This window comes from Anoplophora glabripennis, unplaced genomic scaffold (assembly GCF_000390285.2).
Source record: "Anoplophora glabripennis isolate ALB-LARVAE unplaced genomic scaffold, Agla_2.0 scaffold57, whole genome shotgun sequence".
In the NCBI taxonomy this organism is placed as follows: domain Eukaryota; kingdom Metazoa; phylum Arthropoda; class Insecta; order Coleoptera; family Cerambycidae; genus Anoplophora; species Anoplophora glabripennis.
In genome coordinates this window covers 778,475-801,750 of record NW_019416296.1, presented here as the reverse complement: position 1 = coordinate 801,750, position 23,276 = coordinate 778,475, and the positions used below count along the sequence as shown (strand labels likewise).

General features: G+C 29.8%; 1 protein-coding gene across 1 annotated transcript in view; it reads left to right on the top strand.

Moving 5' to 3' along the window:
• The first annotated feature begins 344 nt into the window (after positions 1-344).
• The window catches only part of LOC108917507 (inactive dipeptidyl peptidase 10), a 123,529-nt gene continuing 100,597 nt past the window's right edge, over positions 345-23,276 (top strand). The window contains exon 1 of the mRNA XM_018724137.1: positions 345-503. Coding sequence (XP_018579653.1) covers positions 345-503 — 159 coding nt within the window. The remainder of the gene's footprint in view (positions 504-23,276) is intronic.

Below are 23,276 nucleotides of genomic sequence, written 5' to 3'. Positions count from 1 at the left end.
AACACATGTAAACACTGTGATTCCGCCAGCTGACGCTTTAAATGTCCATATTTTTATAAACGAACCCACCTAAAATGCTAAACATGCTGTAAACAAATGTAAAAATCTGTTCCTACTCTACGTAAATGTTAATATTTTAAATGTATATGAAATAATATGTGTCTTAAATGTGAGTCTCTAACCGTGCGTAAATAAATGTATATTTTATAACCATATATTTAAAACTAAGCACCTTAATATGTAAAGCAATATTAACCAACTGATAGGCATATATTTTTTTAAGATAACTGTCCGGTATATAAGCACATAATTCTTTAAGTAACAGTAGATTAATACGACAATAAATGCCGGAATTAAACAATAAAATCGAACTAAAATTCTTGAAGAAGATGAGCACTGAGAAGAAGGAGGCTAAGCCTAAGCCAGAAGAGAAGCCTGCGGCGAAGGCAAATCCTAAGAGTCCTGTGAATCGAGTAAAAATTGCACCATATGCTTATGTGGAGGTAAATATGTTTTACTTTTTTTATAATTCTCACTTTTATAGCGATAACAAATATTTACATCCTGTCAGTTAGGCCAGTCATTATAGCTTTTTTTCGGGAAAAAAATACTATTAGAAGTTTCTCTGCGCAATATTGTTCAGAAACGTGTTAAAAACAAAATATCAAAAAATCAACTCGAGACTAGTTGGGAAACTTTGTTAAAACAATGGTCAAAATTATAGAAAAGTGGTTTTTTGACACGCGTAAAAAAAGTGTTATTCATAGAGAAAAAAGGTTTATACAAAAAAGGTAGGTATTAAATAAATCTGTATAATAAGACAAGTCTGATTAAATTCCGATAATATGTTTATGCGCAAGAGCTCAAAAATGGTCGAAATTGTCCGCTTTTTTCAATTGCTAATAATTTATCCAATTTTCATCGCAGACACTTGTAATTCAGGATTTTTGAGGCTTTTTGCACCCTTAATAAGTAGTAAAAATTTCAACCCAAAAGCTTCATTAGCTTGGCGTTGGCGGAATTTGTTATCTAAGAAGATGCTATTTTCAATTCATTTTTCCCAAGCTCACAGGCGTTGTAGGGTTTCGATCATTAGTTGTTTTTGTACCTAAATAGTTGTATTGACATATGCATTTACTGATAATTTAATTTTTCAAATTTAATTTGTTTAAAAATGACTGAAAAAATGTTAATATTTATTACATCGTTAAGCGCGCATGCTAAGCCTCGCCTTCCCCACTCGTTCGCTAGACCAAGTAATAGAACGCATCGCCGCTATCTTCTTTTTCGAAATTAAATAGTTGAATTCACCTTAATGTTAATGTAGGACATGAAAATATAGCTCTTAATGTATACTCTCTCCAAATTTCGGCTCTTAATATTAATAATTAAGGTCACTGCGATTAAATAAATAAAAAAAATTATCTCAGCTTCTAATCAACTTACAACAACGATTTTTTTTTAAATTCGAAGAAAACTAAAGTAAAGAGGTTACTATTTTATTTTATAATAATTACCTATCTTAACAATTTAATAAATATTAACATTTTTTCAATCAATTTTAAACAAATTAAATTTGAAAAACTAAATTCTCAGTAAATGCCTATGTCAATACAACTATTTAGGTACAAAAACAACTAATGATCAAAACCCTACAACGCCTGTGAGCTTGGGAAAAATGAATTGAAAATAGCATCTTCTTAGATAACAAATTCCGCCAACGCCAAACCAATGAAGCTTTCGAGCTGAAATTTTTACCACTTATTAAGGGTGTAAAAAGCCTCAAAAATCCTGAATTACAAGTGTCTGCGATGAAAATTGCATTAATTATTAGCAATTGAAAAAAACGGCAATTTTCGACCATTTTTGAGCTCTTGTGCATAAACAAATTATCGGAATTTAATCGGACTTTTCTTATTTTATAGGCTTATTTAATACCTACCTTTTTTGTATAAACTTTTTTTTCGCTATGAATAATAGTTTTTTTACGTGAGTCAAAAAACCACTTCTGCATAATTTTGACCATTGTTTTAACAAAGTTTCCCAACTAGCCTCGAGTTGATTTTTTGATATTTTATTTATAACAGGTTTCCGAACAATATTCCGCAGAGAAACTTCTAATAGTATTTTTTTTCCCGAAACAGGCTCTTTAATGTCTATAATGACTGGTCTAAGTAGTTAATATAAAAAATATATAACGTTAATTCTTAAATAATTCGATATTTTTGCAATATTTTATTCATAGTTTTTATAAAGTGCAAAAAATATTATAAATGAGCGAGAATTATGTTATTACATGTAGATCCTATGTGATTGTATTATATGTACTTACCTAAATGCTATCAGCATCTTTCTTGTTCAATGTTTCTCTTTTTTTATCAGATCGTATGTTAGAGTTGTTGAGTGGAGACTTAATAGCGAAAATCTCAAGGATTTGAGAGATGACGGTTAGTTAACCAGACTGAGGATTAGCCCATCTGCACCTATCTACAATGTGTACAGATTTGACACGGAATAACAGTGTAGAATTTTACAGGGTCGGGCGATTTTAATGTCAATCTTTTTCAGAGTAGGGAATGCATAGACACACGTATGGGACATATTTCTAAGGAGATAATGTTATCTCGTGACTTCCTATGATTTTTTTAATAATGATGTTTTTGGAAAATCGTATTAGGGATTTTTTTATTAGAAATTTGACAACACTGCGTTATTCGGCACCATTTAAAATTCAAATACCCAAAATTTCATTAATTTATGTTGCATTTTTTTTTATAAAGCCTTAATGTCCCAAAAACTAAAAAATCTTATTTTAGTTTGAAAATATGGGGGGCTTTTAGAAATGCGTAAAAACAATAAAATACAATTTAAAAAGGTTGAAATATCATGTTAAGAAAGAAAAAACAATATGGGTACCATTAGATACATTTTAAAATTAGGTAATTTTATTTTTTCTTGATAACTTAAGTATTAACGAAAAATTGCAAATAATTCGACTAACAGGCAGAAATGATCGAAGTACTGAGAAGTAGTTAGAATTTTTAATGCTGAACATCCAAACCGACGAAAATCAATTTCTGCTGTATCACGAATAAATCGCATTTTTTGATTGTATTTATTGTTTTTACTCATTTTTAAAAGCCCCCTATACCTATTTTGAAACTAAAATAAGAATTTTCAGTTTTTGGGATTTTAAGGCTCTATAAAAAAAACATGCAACGACATAAATTAATGAATTTTGGAGTATTTGGATTTTAAATGGTGCTGAATAACTCAGTGTTGTCAAATTTCTAATAAAAAAATCCCTAGTACCTACGATTTTCCAAAAACATCATTATTAAAATAATCATAGCAAGCCACGATAACATTATCTACTTCGAAGTGTGTCCCATACGTATGTCTATGCCCTCCCTACGCTGAAAATAAAATTGGTGTTCCGGATCAAATATGTACACACTGTAGATGTATTTAGAAACTGTCAATTTAATTTTAGTATAAATTTCAGGCGTTATTTCAAATTAACCCGATCTATTTCATAAAATGTTAATTATTTTCAAAATTCGTTTTCAGAAATCTTCAATTTTCTTTTATCTAATTCCTTTTTGTTATTTAAAAATGATTTGATCACTATTTTGGCTACAAAACATTAATTTTCAAATAATCTGTAATTCATTTACAAAGTATACGGGAAAACTATTGGGAAAATTGAAATTTTTCATAAGAGCAATTTTGTAGAAGAGTTAATTTTGAACAACTATTATTTGAAACTTTTTATTGAGATATTGGCAGCTTTTTGTCAAAAAATGCGAAAAGTCATATATTTATACAGGGTGTTTGTAAATAAGTGCGAACTATTTCAGGGGGTGGTTGCTGAAGTTATTTTGTGAAAAAAAGTTCATATAAAGGTAGGTCGAAATATGCTTCGTTTCCGAGATACAGTGTTTAAATTTAAATTTTTTATTTACTTTTTCTACTTGCACCAGTGGCGTTCGTGGGAGAATACCACAACCTTTTTTAATAAAAAAAATCGTACGCCATTGACTTTCCCGTTTTGATATTTTTTAGAAATCCGCCATCAATTCTGAATGAAATTGGTCTCTTCATTTTTTTTGTAGTATGCACCGTTTTTTGAGGAAAAAAATAAAACGTACTTTACTGCAAGTTGTGTATTTTAATTTCTATTGATACATTATCTAGTAGGTTGCTGTCAATATTTCTAAATAAAGTACAACCATCAAATATCGAGTCAATATTTTTAAAATTCTTTGAAAATGAATAAAAATAAATAAAAAATTAAAATTTAAACATTGTATCTCGGAAATGAAGCATATTTCTACCTACGTTTATATGAACTTTCGTTCACAAAATAACTTCGGCAAATACCCCCTAAAATATTTCGCACTTATTTACAAACACCCTGTATACATACATATATCTAATATATCAAAACGCTTTATGTTGCTGGTGGTTACGTGTGCGACATATGTTTTCTGAGCTCAAAATCTACACTTTTCTATAAAAAAATCTCAGAGTAAAATAGTTTGCTCATTCCGTCTTCTTATGTCTATCTTTGCTGGACTAATATTTCCGAAAGTTTAAATTGATTTTCAGAAAATGTTATGTTAAATAGAATCACATTTTTTAGATAGTTATTAATCGAATGGTAATAATGAAATTATGAAATTCATTTTCGTTTTAACTTTTGTTGACAGCATTTCTTAAATTTAACTTGATTTGAAGTATATTTAACGCTTTCTGAAATACAAATATTTAACTAAAATACAAATTAGGTATATTTTGCGAACGATGTATTTTCCAACATTTTAACTATAACTAAAAATGAAAACATGTTTAAAAGTATGGAATAAGTTTTTTTTTATTCAATTTGATCTCAATTAAGCCCTCATTTAACAAAATATTGCCAGATCAATTCACTAACAGTCATAAACAAGATGATCTACTATGAAAAAGTGGTATATTGTTAGAAATTAAAAGTAGCGCATAACTTAGAAAAGTTATATTGGTAAGCATGTTCTAGACAAACTCAGAATATATTAATCGAGTCTTTATTAGTGGAAAATAACTAATAATATTGTTTTAATTAATTATTAATAATATTGTTTTAATTCGTTTAATTCTTTATGTGTATAAATTATTTCAAAAGCTATGTGTTGCCTATTTTGTGACAAATTCGCAGTCTGGCAATTGAGGTTTCTTGTATTTCCATCCATTATCGAATGTATCTACTTGTAAGGGGAGATATGGAAATTATAGGATCCTATATAAAAAAATAAATCCATGTAAAAATCGCTAACAGTTATACAACCTCATTAGCACGTAAACAGCCATTTACTTATTTTCTTAATTTTTTCCTTAATTATGTGATATATGTAGAAATTAAATTTCAAATCAAAACAAGAAAAAATACTGGTTTAATTTAACTAACGTCTTCAACAAACAGATTTAAAATATTCAACAAATATAGATTTTTAAGAAAAGAACATTTGCATTTCCTTTATAGTTGAAGGAAATTGTCCCACTATTTCAGATGATTATTATTGATCAATGCATACGAAGAAATTGTGAAATTAATTTTCCTTTTACCGCAAGTTTTGTAAGAATTTTTAAAACTTATTTTTTGACGAATTAAAAATTATATTTGACGCCTTTTGAAATATAAATGATTTTACCGAAATGCAAATTCTTGGGAACAAAACAAGGTGCTTTAACGTAATCTATGCAAAGTTGTTCTGTTTAGCGGCTAGTGAGCGTCGATATTATCAAAACATAATCGCACGCATTTCAGATTTTCCTAATTCTAGAAATTATGAACAGTAATTCCTTATCAAGTAATGTAATTTAAGGTTCTCGGGGTAAGAATAATCAGTAATTACGGAAATTTGAATTTAATAAACCATAATTAACGAATGAGAGAAACCAGCGATGAGAGCAATTATTTTTTTTTATTTAATTAGGAGTTATTAAAATTTCCGATAATTCTCGCGAAAGAATACTTCAAGAGTTCCTTGTCCTTACAGTAAAATAAGAACTGATGACCATCTACAAAATAAATATAAGCATAGTGGCGAACTCCCATAAATCGAAATTCATTTTTTCGAGTTATAGAAATTTCGAGTTAAAGAAAAAAACACGTGCGTTTTGTTGTCTATAAAAAGTGACACAAAGAAACATTCTAGAATGTGTGTGTGTAAATTTATACAAATAAAACAATATACTTAAATTTTATGGTGTGACATAAAAGTACGAATATGTTAGGTATGTAATATTTTTAAATATGTAATCAATCATGAAGTTTTCATATATATTTTGACAATTTGTTCCATATATACTATTCGTATTTTATTAGGTAAACTAACAATATTTCCTGCTTTGTTTTAATTTACAGTAAAACATATTCGGATTGTTTCAAATGCATTCAGTATTTCCTAGAGAAAAGATTTCTCCCTGGGAATTTGTTTAGTGTCACTCTCATCAGACATTCCTTAAAGCTTCTCTTATTTGAAAGCACTAACTGCAGTTTCTGTATTTGTGTCGTTGGAAATGAGAACGTTATCGAGATTCATAAAATCATCCAAGGATAGCATATATTTAATAAGTCAACCCCTGTCATCGCCTGTTGTTCATTGATTTTTTTTTTCATAATTATGGTAACGAAATTTTACCTTCATCATAAAACGTCCTTTTTTCAAAAACTCTTATTTTATAACATTAGAAAATTTAGCTGTAAGAGTCCATTTTACCTTGAAAATTCAACTCATAGGGACTGTTGAGTTTCTGAGGTCAAAATATATTATTATTACGCAAAATGTATACAGAATGATATTAACTTGACTTGTGGAAGAAATTTCGAGTTGTAGAGAACTACGTTGGCATAGGCACCTAAGGGTATAATATCACAGAGGGTCACTTTGATGGGGATGGGATGAAAATTGAAGATTAAATAAATATTTTCTGAGAAAATTTAAATTCCCCGTTTCTTTTTGATCAAACCTCGTATATACTTNGATAATTCTCGCGAAAGAATGTTTGAAGAATTCCTTGTATTTACAGTAAAATAAGCTGATGTAATACCATCTACAAAATAAATATAAGCATAGTGTCGAACTCCCATAACTTGAAATTAATTTTTTCAAGTTGTAGAAATTTCGAGTAAAAGAAAATAACACCTGCGTTTTATTACCATTAAAAAAATTACATAAACAAACATTATAAATATTTGTGTAAAAATTTATACAAATAAGACAATACAGCTAAATTTTATGGTGTGACAAAAAAATACGCATTTATGGATTAGGTGCTTATGTAATATTTTTAAATATGTAATCAATTATGAAGTTTTCAATCATATTTTGACAAATTTGACCCATATATATTTTATTAGGTGAACTAACAATATTACCTGCTTTGTTTTAATTTACATTAAAATATATCCGGATTGTTTCAAAATGCTTTCAACTTTTATTGGAGAAAAGATTTCTCCCTGGGAAGTTGTTGTGTCACTCTCATCAGACTTTCCTTAAAGCTTCTCTTATTTGAAAGTACTAACTGCAGTTTTTGTATTTGTAGAAATTTCCAAGAATAGCATACGTTTAATAAATCAACATTTGGTATCTTCTGTTGTTCATCGATTTTTTTTTTTCATAATTATTCTAACGAAACCTAACCTAACCTAACTTTCATCATAAAACGTTCTTTTTCCAAAACCTCTTATTTCCTAACATTAGAAAATTTGCTGAAAGAGCCCATTTTACCTTAAAAATCAACTTATAGAGATTGTTGAGTGTCTGAGGTAAAAATATATGATTATTATTCAAAATGTATACAGAATGACATTAAATTTTGACTCATGAAAGAAATTTGGAGTTGTGAAAAACTACGCTGTCATACCTAAGCGTATAATATCACAGGGGGCCTTTGTTGAAGATGGGATGAAAATTGAAGATTAAATAAATATTTTCTGAGAAAATTAACATTCTCCGTTACTTTTTGATCAAACTTCGTAAATAGGTACTTGAACATAGAAGATTTTTTCTTATTTCTATAAATGCAGTCATCTCGGTTACAAACTCAAAACGAGACATCTATACATACCACACAAAATTCAATTTAGACCAGACAAATTTTTTGGTTAGTTACATATTTGAAAAAAAATCTAAGCTATTCATTTGTGAATAATATCCACTTTTCTACATAGAAAATTCTATTCTTTACCGTTTTTTAAACTTTTCTTTGCTATTTAAATGTAACGCTAAGTTCTCACAATTAGACCTGATCCTCTAACAAAAAACTTTAATTTATTAGATATTTTTGGCAGCATGAAAGCACAGAAACGTTGGATCAATGAAAGCACATACGTGCGAAAGTCTAATAGAAACCCTATATCTGTCTTAGTTTAATGTGGAAATAATGTATCTATGTCGTGATTCGCAGTTTAAATATAAATTAGGAATTCCATATTCTGCGTGGTGTTTCCCTTGATACGAAGATACGTCGATATCACTTACATGAACAGGCAGCCAAGTTAGTCTTCGTTAGTTGGGGCTGAATGATGTGCCCTCAAAATATTACATATAATAAACTAAGGGTTTACTCCATTTAGTAGATTATAATGACAACGCACAACAAGCAAAGAAATACCATCAATAGTCATTTAGAAATAAATTTCAATGTCTTGGTAATACTAAAAAAAAATTGAATAATCTCAAAAATAAGTGCCAAAATTTTGAATAAGAAGCAATAACTTTTGTCCAATATATTTTTTACAAATATTTATTTTTTAAATTTAACGCTTTTGTTACCCGCTTCCGCAGCATAAAATTGAAACGCTTAGTTGATTGATTAATAAAGGAAAATATTTCGAATTATTTGATTACTACTGATAAATAATAAAATTTGTTATAAATACAGAATCGGAAATTGGTCATTCCATATCAACTGTCCCAACCCTCCCAGTCGACCATCTCCAATCTTCATGAAATTTTGCACAGAAATAGCCCATGATCCTAAACTAAACTGGGTAAAATATTAGACGCTAATATGCTTTTGTTCACAAGTTATAGGCTTTGGTCTACAGGGCCATCTTGCAATGATCACTTGCTCCAAAATCCCTCAACTTTGACTGCTTGTTTTTTCAGTTTAGATCAACGAAGAAGGACGAAATTTAGCTGACTAGGACAACTTTTTGTGCCAAATCCAATCGTACAAATAAAAAAGCAATTTGTAGTCAAACCTAAATTGCAAATTGGTGCCAAAGTTGAGCAAAAAATCAGTTTCTGAAATAATGACCATATTTTAAGCACAAATAACTTAAGATGCTGCAATTTAAGTCAAACAATAATTTTCCCAAGAGTAGTCTACATTAGTGTATCTGTGTGCTTAATTTAAAAAATTCAAGAGTTATGCTTCTGAAAGCAGAGGATGGCAAAAATGCCAAAAAAATTGTAAAATTGTTTGCAAATTTTACCCCATCTTCAGCAGAAAAATCGGAATGTGGGTCATCTTTAAATTTTTTCTTTTTTGTTTCATTTGAAAGACTGTTGTTTCTTCTACCTTATTGTTTTTCATTTTGTGCCCGGGGCTTCTAGACAGAAATAGCTCATGTTTCCAATTCGTTTCTCACTATAGGAATCTCGTAAACGGTAAGAGATACGAAGTAGTTTAAAGGGGGGCAAAGTTGCATAATCAGGTGACCAACTTTATACCTCTAAAAAAAATTTTGTAAATCAGTTTTTGTTTTATTTCACCCTCGTTTGAGGTGATTATTGAAAATATAACATTTTCTCATGGCACCTTTTTGCCCTCTATAGAATGGCATAATCAATTTTTATATGTAAGGTTCAGTCTCTTCAGGGCCATCATCAACTTCATTTTTTTAAATACGACCCTAGAAATTTTATTATATTTTTTGCAAGCCTTCACGACCTTCAATACCAGATTCAGACGTTTTGTCTCGAAAAATTCATCTTCAATGTATTCGTTCCAAATTTATCTAATTTTTTTTAGATTTTTATATTTATTGAATTATCTTACACTCTAAGTGTCGTTAGACCCTGTGAAATCCACCTAAACTATTACCATCACACGTTACAATAAAACATTATTAGAGTTTTAACATAAATTTTTACTCAGCAAAAAGAAACCAACGGCAAGTTAGTTTGGCAAGTTCGCACTTCAATTAAATTACAATAAATATTTAATATGTCCTGCGTTATTGTCAGTTGATAAATAAACGTAGCGATAATTTTTTTTATTCACTTTTAGTAAGATTTTCGGATTGTTGCGTTTATTTTGACGTCATTTTCTATTTGCTCTCGTAACTGGAGTCAAATACATTCAAACGACCCCATAAATAAATCGGAATCAAATCTGGAGATCGGGCGGGTTATGCAGCAGCAAAATTTCGAACAATCCACCTTCTAGAAAACTACTGACTTTACCAATCTCAAATAATTCTAGCATTATGGCAAGAAGTACTATCATGAAGGTGACACAGGCTTCGACGAATTTCCAGGGAAACATCATATAATAAATTATTGAGCACGTTACTTAAAACGTATCTGTTCAGCCATTTAATCGAGATTTGGTATAACATAAGGTCCAATAAGCTATTCGTTTACTATTTTGGTTTAATATTTGTTCAAAATTTTCGCAATAGTACCTAAGTTATAAAAATGTTGTCAGTGATGATAATTCTGAGCTTTTTGTGCATGGCATGGGTATGACTGCTGCTATTTTAAAATCCTCCAAATTGAACGTTTTGATATACCTATTCAATTTACTAAAATTATTTGGAACATTCTTCACATTTGTATTTTCAACGTTGACAGTACGATTAGGTTGTGTCAGTCTAGCTTTAAAAGACTTGTGATCCCCAATGTTTCTGTATGCGTAAACAAATTTGGTATGAGGTGGTTCAGGGAATGATCCATATGAATCCTAGGAGCCTTAGAAGAGTTCCCATAGGCTTCAGCTTGATTCAGCATCATATCAAAGTATTCACACTCTGTGAAATTCGACATAATGCACAGTCAAAACTGGTAATACCTAGTCATGATTTTTACACTTGATGCAAATTCTAGTAAGCAATTTTAAGATAATGAATCATTGAAAAAAATATTGATGTACGTTACTAATATACTGGACAGACATCTAAGATTTCGAAAAAAAAAATTAGATAAAAAATGTTTATGATTCTGATGATTGAAATATACCTGATTCAAATTTTGGGACTTATTTCTGTAACACCCTATAATAATAGACCATCTGAGTTTAGAATTTCATGAGACACCCGAAAGAAATTATTTCTCGTAAAATGTTGTATTACTTTACTTAATTTGATTCAGTGTAGTTCCTTTTTGTCCTTATCATCAAAGACATTTACTTCCATTACTCCAGTAAAGTAAGGTAAATAATTAAGGTAGGTTTTATATTTAGAGGTAAAAACAAACCACTGTCGTAGCAAACTGAATTAAGTATGAGCACGGAATGAGACATAAAAAGCATTGCTTCTACCACTAAGCCCCTAGGGATCGTCTTAGACAGTCAAATGTCATGAGGATAAAACAAAAAAATATACCTCATTATATATTAATTTACTATAAGACTGACTATAAGAAAATAAAACTTAACGTTAAAATTTGACCATACCAGGCCAAATACTCAAAGCTAAATAGAAAGTGTAGCATAATTTTTTTAACAAATAACAAATAAATAAAGTTTCTTAAAGGTGACTAATTAATTTTTGAATCTAAAACAGCATTAGAGCTATAAAGTTTTCTGCTCTTTTTGTATATCCAGACATTATTGTTAAACAAAACAAGATGAAATTTGATTAAATTTGAACGTTTCAAAACATCTGTGAAATTCAAAACTCAGTAAAACTAAAATTGAGTAGTATAAATATTCGAAGTAGCATTAGGAAGGTGTTTTCTGTGTTTTATTGTGATACATTTAAATTAACCAAAATTTATGTGAAATTCTATACATCAATTTGAGTAGACTTATGTTGAGCAATATAAAGACAACAAGCAATAAACAATATTTTCTGTAGATTCTGTACATCCAAATTGGATATTCAGAAAAATGTAAATAAAAGACCGGAAAAATTACAAAAGTTGGAGAAACTCGAAACAAACACAAGAAATAAATCTCAGTAAGTGTGGTGACCTCAAATATCAAATTTGTCGCAACAAAAGCAAAACAATAAAAAAAATTGTTTTGCGAATTTTACAATTCCAAAACAAAAATCGTAATAAGTTAAAAAGACTTGAAATGGAAACGCGTGAAAAAATGCTTATTAAAGTATTTTTCTTTACATATTTGCTGGAATAACACCTTAGTGCAAATAACATATTTTAACAAAATTGGTATATTCAAAATGGGAATGCTCTCAAATCTCAAATTAGTAGAACTGAACAAAAAAAACATAACTTTAATCTTCTACGAATAAAGAAAGAAAACAAACAACATACCATTTCTCTATAGCTAAACAGAAATAGGTAGTATTCATAAAAAACCGAGCTTAGAAAAAACCATTATTTCACTTAAAGGACGATTTTTAAATTCTATATTTGATGCTTGTGAATCCAGAATAACATGCTCTTGATCAGTCTGAATAAATTTAAAAGTTTTATAAGCTCCTTCTAAAATTGGAAATGGTTTTGTTAAATCTAATTAGTTAATTATAGATAAATCTGTTGTACAGTGTTTCGTTTTTTAATTCGAATAAAGCAAATGACTTTTATAAAACGCAACTGATTTGGCCACTCTTTGGCCAATACTTCATTAATATTAGANTATATATAGATAATAACATATTATTGATATGAACAAACCTAGTACTTCATATTCTACATTTAAACAAAAGTTAAATTTTTCCTATTTTTTTCTGTATTTTCCATTTTTTGTAGAAAAAAAAAAACATTTTTTTCCGACACCCAATTTTTCAGATAAATCTTGATAGATGGTAATTTTACTGCATGTATAAAGTTTTATTGCTACCTTTCAAAATTGTTTGTATTTTCAGTGTTTCAAAAGTTCTATCAACAATGTTTCTGGATAGGTATTGATTAATAATATATTTTTTACGAATCCTATTCCATTTTTCAAGATATGATCCTTTAAAAAAAATAAAAGTCGTTGCTACTGCGGACAGCGGCAATACCTAAATGTTCTTATGCAGAGACGAATATTTTTAGATAAATATAAAAAATTTTCAACCAAATTTTCAAAATATTTAATACACAGGGTGAATCACCCTGTATAGTATCAATCTTAAAGAAATTATTTCTGTAAATATAGGTATACAACAGAGCAAAACATTCAAAATTTATTTTATAAATAGAAACCGTAATATCTGCTGACTGGAATTGGTGTATGAATTATTAATACTATTAAATTACAATTATAGATGTAAGTATGGGAAAATAAATTAAAGGTATGAGCTATAAAGAAAGCGAGCCTTCTGAAGAGGTTGGTACCTACAGTTCCGCCAGTTTATCAGAATTAATCGTTTTAATATCCTTAAATAAATGATTTAGTACGTATATTCATTTATTTTAAATTCACCATCATTACGTTTCTAAATAATTAATGATAAAATTGCCTTGGCACTGACTTCTAATGATTAATCGCTAGGTAGGTAATATTTGAATTGTATTGAAAGGTTTAGTTTCTTTATGGTCATGGCCTGCTTGGTGGAAATAATAATAATGCAGTACGCCCACCATTATACCGTTACAGCTACGGAAAAAAAATAGCGCTAGTTATAAATACTGAATCGAATGAACACTGCTTGTTCAAAAGCCATCACGCAATTAGCCACGATAGATGAACTATGACCTATTTTTGCGTGTAAGAATAGCTTTTTAAATGGGATTAATAAATAGATAGGTCGCAGTTCTTCTATCGTCGCTAAGTGCACGATGGCCATTTTTGAAAATTATCTAAATACATACGGGGTGATTAAATATTTATCCAAAAACTTTGGGCATTTCAAATTTCACTCTTCTTTCCAATCTGAGTTAGGAAGCCGTATCCAGCCTATCTGCGCGATACGAACCCCAGCAACTAGCAGTAACCGATGTTCGAAGGAACCTAGGTGACCATCCATGTAAAGGCGAAGGCACGGAGCGGAGAATGAAATTTTCAGCAAAGTTCCGAAAATTTCCAAAAAATCTTCTACGAAGCTCTCAATTAACAAAGCTGTTGCAGTTTTGATATCGCTAGACGATACGGACGAAGGCCGTTTTGAAATCTGGGAAATAAAAAAAGTTGAAACGTTGAAATTCGGATTAAGGTAGGGCAACACAAATATGAACTACCATATCAAGCTACAGGTCAAAAACTCGTAAGTTAAGTTGAGCAGGTTTTAAAGATGAGTAAAATCCGGAAAGTCAAATTTTCAAAACTAAGGCGAAGACCGCTGTAGGATCTTTATGGAGCCACCATAGGAGGTGTTCGAACGTCAACTCTGACACTGTCCAACTTTTTACCAAGGACAAATACCTAGCCAGTACCTGTAATTTGCTCCAAAATATTTTAAATTTGCATTTGCATAATCAGATACAAAATACTAAGCTCATATTATTATTAATATTAGGATTTCAATAAATCCCAATATTTACAACTTCAAAACGTTGTTAAAAGTTTCAAATCTCTGCAAGCGCATTGGTCCGTGTCTAGATTTTACATCTAGTTGTCAAACCGCCCAGGAGTTTCTAAGCCTGTAGCGAAATCCCAGTGGATAGAATTAAGCACAAAAAATTTTCATATCTATTGTAAGGACTCAAAAATAAAATTTCAAGTAGCTTCCAAACAAGATATACGAATTTAAAAGAACTACGTAGCTGATCAATTGAAGTTTCTGGGCGTGCCCCTCCATTGGGTTTTACCTTTTTTGATTTGACATTTATTATGAATTGCTGTGGTTATTAGAGCGCTCTTATTACCGTGGTTTATTATTTACATTCATTCTTAGTGTTGAAAATGGTCTAGGTATATATTGTAGAACTGGTTATTGTTTCAACTTATGGCGAAGAAAGACAAAATGCATTATATGCTTCTCGCTTCTATGTAGAAACGTTTCCGGATAGATATCTGCCGAATGTTGCTACTTTTATCTCGGTGGTTCAACGAGGATGCAAGAATACATTTTAAATCTTGTGGAATAAAATCCCTAAGTGTATATTAGGGCATTCCACGCCAAATTCACCACTTTTAACCAATGACCCCCTTTCGATTTGGCTGAAACTTTTTTATTGTTTTCTACTCCATTGAAAACCTCTGAGAATTTTTTTCAAATTTTTTCACAACTCAAAAAAACATGAATTTTTGAAGAAAATAGCTTTTTTTTTTAAATAACCATCTTTTTCAAAAATTTAGTTATCGGGACGTTTTTTTTCAAAATTTTTGTTTTTAAATGTACTTTTTGAAAAAAAAATAGATCAAAATTATCTGGACCTATCTTCACTGGTTTTTTTTTCAATTTTCGAAAAAAAAAACGAAAATTTCTCGATGATTATCTACCATTTTGGATTTTTTTTAAACTGACTAAATCCTCAATTTTTTTCAGAATGGTGTTTTTTCGTTTTCTATTTTTTTATTGATTGAATTTTTTTTTATTGATTGAATTTTTTTTTAATTTAGCTTATTTCACATAACACCATTTTGAAAATTTTTGAAAATGTATATAGAATCCCAAAATTGAAAAAAAAAATAAATGAAGGAAATAATTGAGGTAAACATGAAATGAATTTAGATATTTTTTTAAATGTTAAGAAAAAAATAGATCGTTTTGAATAATTTATTTGTATTTTTTCGAAAACTAAGTACATCCAAAAACAACGAAAATGAAAAAAGAAGTTGTTATTTGGTCCATGTTTGGACGAACAGTGGGCTTTAAAAAAAGACATGCAACGCATTTGAACTCACTTAAATCATTTTGAAAACATCCTCTTTTGACTTTTTGAAATTATCAATCGCTGCATAGAATAATTTAGTTCAATTTTGGGATTCTATATATATTCAAAAATTTTCAAAATAATGTGAAATAAGCTAAATTTGAAAAAAAAAATTTCAGTCAATAAAAAAATAGAATACGAAAAAACACCACTATGAAATAATTTGAGTTTATAAAAAATGCCAGTTTTTTATAAGAAAAAAAAATTCAAAAATGGTAATTATCGAGAAATTTTCGTTTTTTTTTTTCGAAAATTGAAAAAAACAGTGAAGATAGGTCCAGATAATTTTCTTTTTTTTTCAAAAAGTACATTCAGAAACAAAAATTTTGAAAAAAAACGTCCCGATAACTCAATTTCTGAAAAAGTTATGGTTATTTTTTTTAAAAGCTATTTTTTCAAAAATTCATAACTTTTTTGAGTTGGGGGAAAAAATTCTCAGAGATTTTCAATGGGGTAGAAAACAATAAAAAAGTTTCTACCAAATCGAAAGAGGTCAGGGTTAAAAGTGGTCGATTTGGCGTGGAATGCCCCCTATATAAGTATAAAGCAATCATTCGACAAGTGCATGGAGTATCCCAATCAACAGTGTGGCGCATATTACACGAAATATCCCTACTTGTACTCTGTACAGTGTACTCAAGTATTAGTATCTACCAGTGAATTATTACTGGTTAGATTTTGTGAATGGTTGTTACAACGCTTGATGTGTTAGTTACAGATGAAGTTCTGTTTACAGGAAATGGGATAAGTAATGTTCACAACACACATGGCTGGGAACCGAAAAGTTTTTCTTTGAATTTTTGTACAGAAATTATCGACAATCTGCTTAATTGAACCTTTCGTATTGCTAAATCGAAAGGATAGTCCCCAAGTGTCTATAATTTCTTCGAAATGCTCTGCCTGTCCTTTTTGTAGATGTGCCATTAAAATGTGGTTCTTGCAAGATGGTGTGCTCTCTCCTTTTCAACAAAATGTTCGAGATTACCTTATTTGTATGGATCAATTTTTTTTAATAAATTTAAATGGTGCTCTTTGGGTATATTTGGTATCACATACACCTTTAACACCTTTATACAAAATAAAAAAGTTGATTCAAAGGTTTCAAAATTCAATAAATTGTTCCTAAATCCCTATGGTATACTTTCAGTAGCAAATTCTTGGAAGTCATTCATTATTTCATAAATCGCACATTTAAAAAAAAAATGATGGACTCTTTCTCAAAACATGTAACTTGAATGTTATTTAAGGCATTCATTTCTCTTTGTCAAATAAAACATGTCAACGCAATGTTCGCCACGAAATTCATTAAACTTGACAATTAAATCGTAATTAAAGGACAATAGTATCCTGCTTTCCCAGTCGTTGCTACCTCCCGTCTAAAAGAAGAGGGTAACCCCCAACGTAAAGCAAGATTCATCGTGATCTTATCTCTCTTTTGTCCGGGCATGCCTTAAAGCTCACAATAAACAGCCGTAATGAACAATTACCGTTATATTGTATTTGATGAAGCATTCTCTGATGGACTTATTTTCTCCAACTCGCTTACGTTGTCGATGTACCGGGGTTATCTAATGAATTTCATACTCCATTGTGTGCAGGCACCGGATGCATTAAGTGAGACACAGGTTTTAATTAATTACACTATATTAAATAGGTTCCTATCACGGGTTTTGTCACGGGTTTTGCACGCCCTTTCGCTGTTGCCGAAGGTTCTGAACTGTGTAAGTTCCTTGTCGATAGAGTCCCATACACGAAAGGATTTCGTGAAATAAAAACAAATACCGTTCTAATTTGTCAAATCTGACTGGGTCGAGTTATTTTGGTAGCCACATATGTAAAGAAAGGAAGAAAGTTAAATTTTTGAATTTTTTCCCACCTCTGAACAAAGGACCCCGCACATTTTATATGGAAAACGGTCTTCCAGTGAAATTTGCTAAAAATTTGGGAAATTGTTCGTTTTGTACCCCTGATCAAAAGTGTCAATGGGGTCGAAGCTCAAAATGCCCATCTTTAGGCTCTACGGCAATTTTTAGTGGCCAAAAACGGCAAAAATTAATTTTTTTTAAATATTATGTTTAATGCTTGTACAGTCCCTTAAGTTTTCATTAAATTGTATGCGTGTAAGTATTTTATGTAGGAATATGTCCATGTCTAATTATATGTGTGTATATGTATTTGTGTGAGAGGGTTTTTGAATGCACAATTATACAAGATTTAATACAAACCATCTCAATATTATTTTGTGGTTCTAATAACCTTCAATGAACTCGGAACTCTCATGCATTTTTTCCAAGAGTTCCCAAGAGTTGCCAAAGAGTTGCCAAAGATTTTCCAAGAGTTCGCAGTTCATAACTAAAGCGAATTTCTAGAGAAAGAATGTAAATAAAGCGAAAGAGAAGACACGCTGAATGAATTTTTGCCGTTTTTGGCCACTAAAAATTGCCGTAGAGCCTAAAGATGGGCATTTTGAGCTTCGACCCCATTGACACTTTTGATCAGGGGTACAAAACGAATAATTTCCCAAATTTTTAGCAAATTTTACCGGAAGAGCGTTTTCCATAAAAAACGTGCGGGGTCCTTTAAGAAATTAGTACAGTAGAACCTCGATAATCCGAACTAATTGGGACCGGGGGTGGTTCAGACTATAGAATCGTTCAGGCATAGTAGCATGCAAAAAATGAACACTGACATACTATTTCCCATAAAATAAGGAGCACGTTGTATTGTTAAAGGTACAAAATAGTTTGTTTTATGAAATACATACTACTGTGCTACAGTAAGATAACTATATTTTATGTAATGTATTGCACATGAATTTCGTAATATTTCGCAATGTTTACTATGGTGATGCTCTGTTTACTGTAGCAGTTAGAGAGCGATTCTGATTACATACTATTTTTATTTTTCCCAAAACGGCGTTCGGATTATCAAGCGTTCGGATTACAGAGGTTCGGATTATCGAGGTTCTACTGTATAATAAACACTTGCGTCAAATGTGTCAATAGTTATTTTTATGAAAATAATAATAATAATAAGTTTTGTCTAACCAAGTGAAAAAAGCAGACAAATAGAAAATAGAAAAATATATTATCACGCACTTTAAAAAGGTCCTATCTTAGCGTTAAAAATGCATTATTTTTTACGAAAAATGTTGGCTCTTCTTTTGACAAAGTTAAATGAAAAGGAAGATCGGGTGCTACAAAAAAATGCAGATGAGAGAAAGAATAAAGTAGGTTACCGCTATTATCAAACATTAAAAGTTTTTCTGACTTGTCGTCTGGCAAGTAATAAATGCGAAGGAGTAACGGCAACAGAGCAATAGAGTATGATGGGGATTGGTGGCGAGAAATTTAAATAAACGTTTCGATACACAACTTAGTCATTAGAAATTCAAATGAAGTATGTTTTTTGAAATCTTTTATTTATAAAGTACGATAAACTTTCAATACAAGAAGTAAAAAATACTGCAGCATATAAACAATGAAATATTTATACTTTACATCACAGCGCGTATAACAATCTTATGCATTTTGATAAATTATGATATTTTTAATGTCATTCTCCATTTTAAAATTAACATTTTAACAATTTCAGTATAATTTTTAGAATATTTTTGTCTGCAATAACATCGTATCACAGTATAATACTACATATATCAAATTGTATTAGGTGTATACTTTCATAAATGCAATCGCTTTAAACCCTTGACTTATAAGGAACATTTGTATTCACAGAATTGCATCATAGTAGTATGCTATTTATGCATGTAACTAAAACATATTTAAACTTTTCCACGCGAATCACTTCGTAATCACAATTTATATATAATCTAAAATAAGAAAAAGTTATTTGCAAAAACAGCAGTGCATGCTTTGTGCCATGAACTCTGTCGATTAGTTGATGCCTTCGAACGGTGTGCGGAGGTTCTGGCTCCACAACTTCTCTTCATCAGCTTTTTTCTTGCTTTTACTATATTGTGTTCAAGCACTCATACTTTCGTTCGATCACAAATTTTCCTTTCTACCGACTCTGTTCTTCATCCGACAATTATTGATATACATAACAAGAACTGTCAACCTACAAATAATAAACTCAGCATCTCGTGCAATGTTGCTAAGTTTCTGTTGCAACTCGTGGCATTTATGCTTATTGAGTAAAACATAAAATTAAAAGATATAAATATATCATTATAAGTATTTTAAACTCAATTTTATTCAATATCTACAAGCAAGTATCTCAACCTATTTACATTCTACTCCTAAATAATATTTTTCTTTGCATTGACATCAATCCCCGATAAAGCACCCGATTCTCCTTAAATGTAGTCAAAAAATGTTCTTTTAAACAAAAAAATTAAAGCGTTTAAGAACATTTCCTTTCGTCTAGTGGTGCCTTTCCAGAGAGTTGTTTGCGATGTAACGGACTACCTTATAGTATTTAGCTAAATCTAAATATCTAATAAAAAAAAATTAATATTATAAAAATCATTGTCAGGATATTGTCGATGTGGAGTTTTAAACTCTATTTTTTCAGAAGACGATAACCAAAATGAACGACATGAGAATTATACGGAACGTAAATGAATTACTGAGACATTGATCCATGAGAATCAATCCAAGCAAACATTTATTTAATGGTCTGTTAATTATACTATTTCCAGTTCTTCTCGTTTACTTCCAATTTAATCGTTTTTATTTAGATACCAACAGAAGCTTAATATATTTTTATAAAAGAGGCTGATTTCAATTTGGGTCTAATATTTTCTAAATTCGTATTATTATTTATTAATTATCTATTTTTGTTTAATATACCCATATTAATACTTAATTTTGTTTCTAGGCTTCATTAGAAAGTCACTTCTCAAAAAAAGACTGATATTTTTTATAGTATTTGTTATAGTTTCTATATGTTTATGTTGTAAGTCTAATATTCTTAACTATGTATTTTCTTCTTCTTATTCTTCTTTTTCTTCTTCTATATCTTGAATGAACTGTTACTGAAATTTATTACAATAATTTAAATCTTAATCAGCGTGCCCAAACTTTATAATAAGTCTAGATACATTATCGAAAAGTGAATTGTTGAATATAAAACATCATGAATAATATCATTATTCTAACGGTGTTATTAAAATAAATGATAATCTGGTAAAAACGAATTGAAATGTAAATAATCAGTATAATGAAATGTACATGATGTTATAAATTTGAAAATTTATGGTGTTAATAAAGTGAAAATATATTTTTTACTTTGTTTTGCTTATTCTCGTAGACTTTTACTCCCACAAACAAAATATTTTTAACTATATTTTAACCTAATTTTCATTTTTGGGTTCTACTGGGTATTTTGTATCCACTAGTCCTTTTTTGTGCCACTGGGTATTTAGAATCCATTTTATATTGCAATGTTTAATAAACTACCATATGCTTTAAGTTTTGAAAGTTACATAATTTCTGGTCTATTGACAACTTGGAACTTCCGTCCGATATTTGACAGCTGACTGGGAGTTGGCTTCGTCGAGTATTCTTTTTGAGAATTTCTTGAAAACTTTTTGGATTTTGACTTGACTTTTTTTAGCTCCAACTAATTGCAACTCGACTCAAACTCCCTTGACTCTCAACTGACTTCTGGGCGTTTATGGTTGTCCTTTATGTATATGTTTAGATCAAACAAATGACTGTCACGGATTTTTCTGTTCTGGATTTTTATAAATTCAGTATACTTACATTACTCTCACTTTCACATCTTATTAACTAACACTTTTCGAAAATTTCTTAGTGTAAGATATTTCCGGCTACACAAAAATACATTTATAAAATTTATCCACTAACTGATCATTTTGGCGTGACGGGTTATTTACCTATTTTTTCTTTTCGGTGCGACAGAGGTGCGCAAATAAATAACAACTGTTACTTGTTTCTATCAAGAGACGCATTTAAATTATAACTTTCTAATTGTTGTTGTTGTAGTTGTTGTTGTTGTTGTTGTTGTTGTTGTTGTTGTTGTTGTTGTTGTTGTTGTTGTTGTTGTTGTTGTTGTTGTTGTTTTTGTTGTTTTTGTTGTTGTTGTTGTTGTTGTTATTTTAAACAATACAGGTACTTAATTTTATTACCATAAAAGTTGAAGTGACGCGTTAACACTGAATCAATGCGTAAAAATCGATTATGTGGAAATGTATAAATAACATGCTGTCGCCATAAATCTTGTTGTTTTGATGAAAACGTAAATACCTAATCAAATTAGACTCGATGAAATTAGAGTCCATTAACTGGAATACTATTTCGAATTCCACGTAATGATTTATAATGCGACCGACTGTAATCACACATATGGCGGCTGGAAAATAGTATTCGTGTACCTAGTTCAAAAAACTGTACACATAGTTCTAAAAATGTTTAAGAAAAAATGCTTCATTGACACAAAGGATTGCTATTGCATTGCAAACTGCTTTTGGTGATGTTAGTTTAATTTTGTTTATATACCTAATATGTAGTTTAGAAATCAAGTTTTAGGAGGCGGTTTTCAAATACGGATATGCATTTTACTTATATTTTATATTTAATCTGTATGTCATTATTTGAGTATGAAAATTATTTTACTTTTAAATCTGTATGTTTATCGATTTCGTTGACGAATTTTACTAAAAAATTATGGGATTAAAAATGTTATTTTGATAAATCCTAATGATCCTCAATTAGGGTTTCTGATTTCTCGGCCTACTTTTTTTCTCGGGACTCGAGAACTCTTGACTAGGAATTCCCGGAAATTCTCGAATTCTCGAGAAATTTCTAAAACTTAAAAAAGTCATAATTTTGGTATTGCAATGCGAAATATAAACATGCTATTCTACTTAATAATCATTAACATTTATTATTTATTCAGTATTTTTTATTAATTACTTAATTACTTTCTACTTCTATTAATAAAACTAAATTAAACTTTGAGTATCTTCTTCTTAAAAACCTTTAACTTGTTTTTTTATTAATCACATTCATTATACTTATGTTTATTTCAATGCTTTTGAATCGTAGCTTTCTTCCAATAATTATTAATAAATCATTAATCATGCAGTCTTTTAATAAACAAGTAGTAAATAAGGAATTTAACCGAAGAAATCTTTAAAAAAAAAAGCTTTAATTTAAAGATACAGAAGCGTTCTTCCTATTAATTTGTCACTTATAATCACAATCTTTTAATTAACAAAACGAAAATAAAATAATCAACTAAAGGAACAGGAACTAAATATTTTCAGAATCAACATCAACATTAGGTATCTGCTTATAATAAAATTTCTAC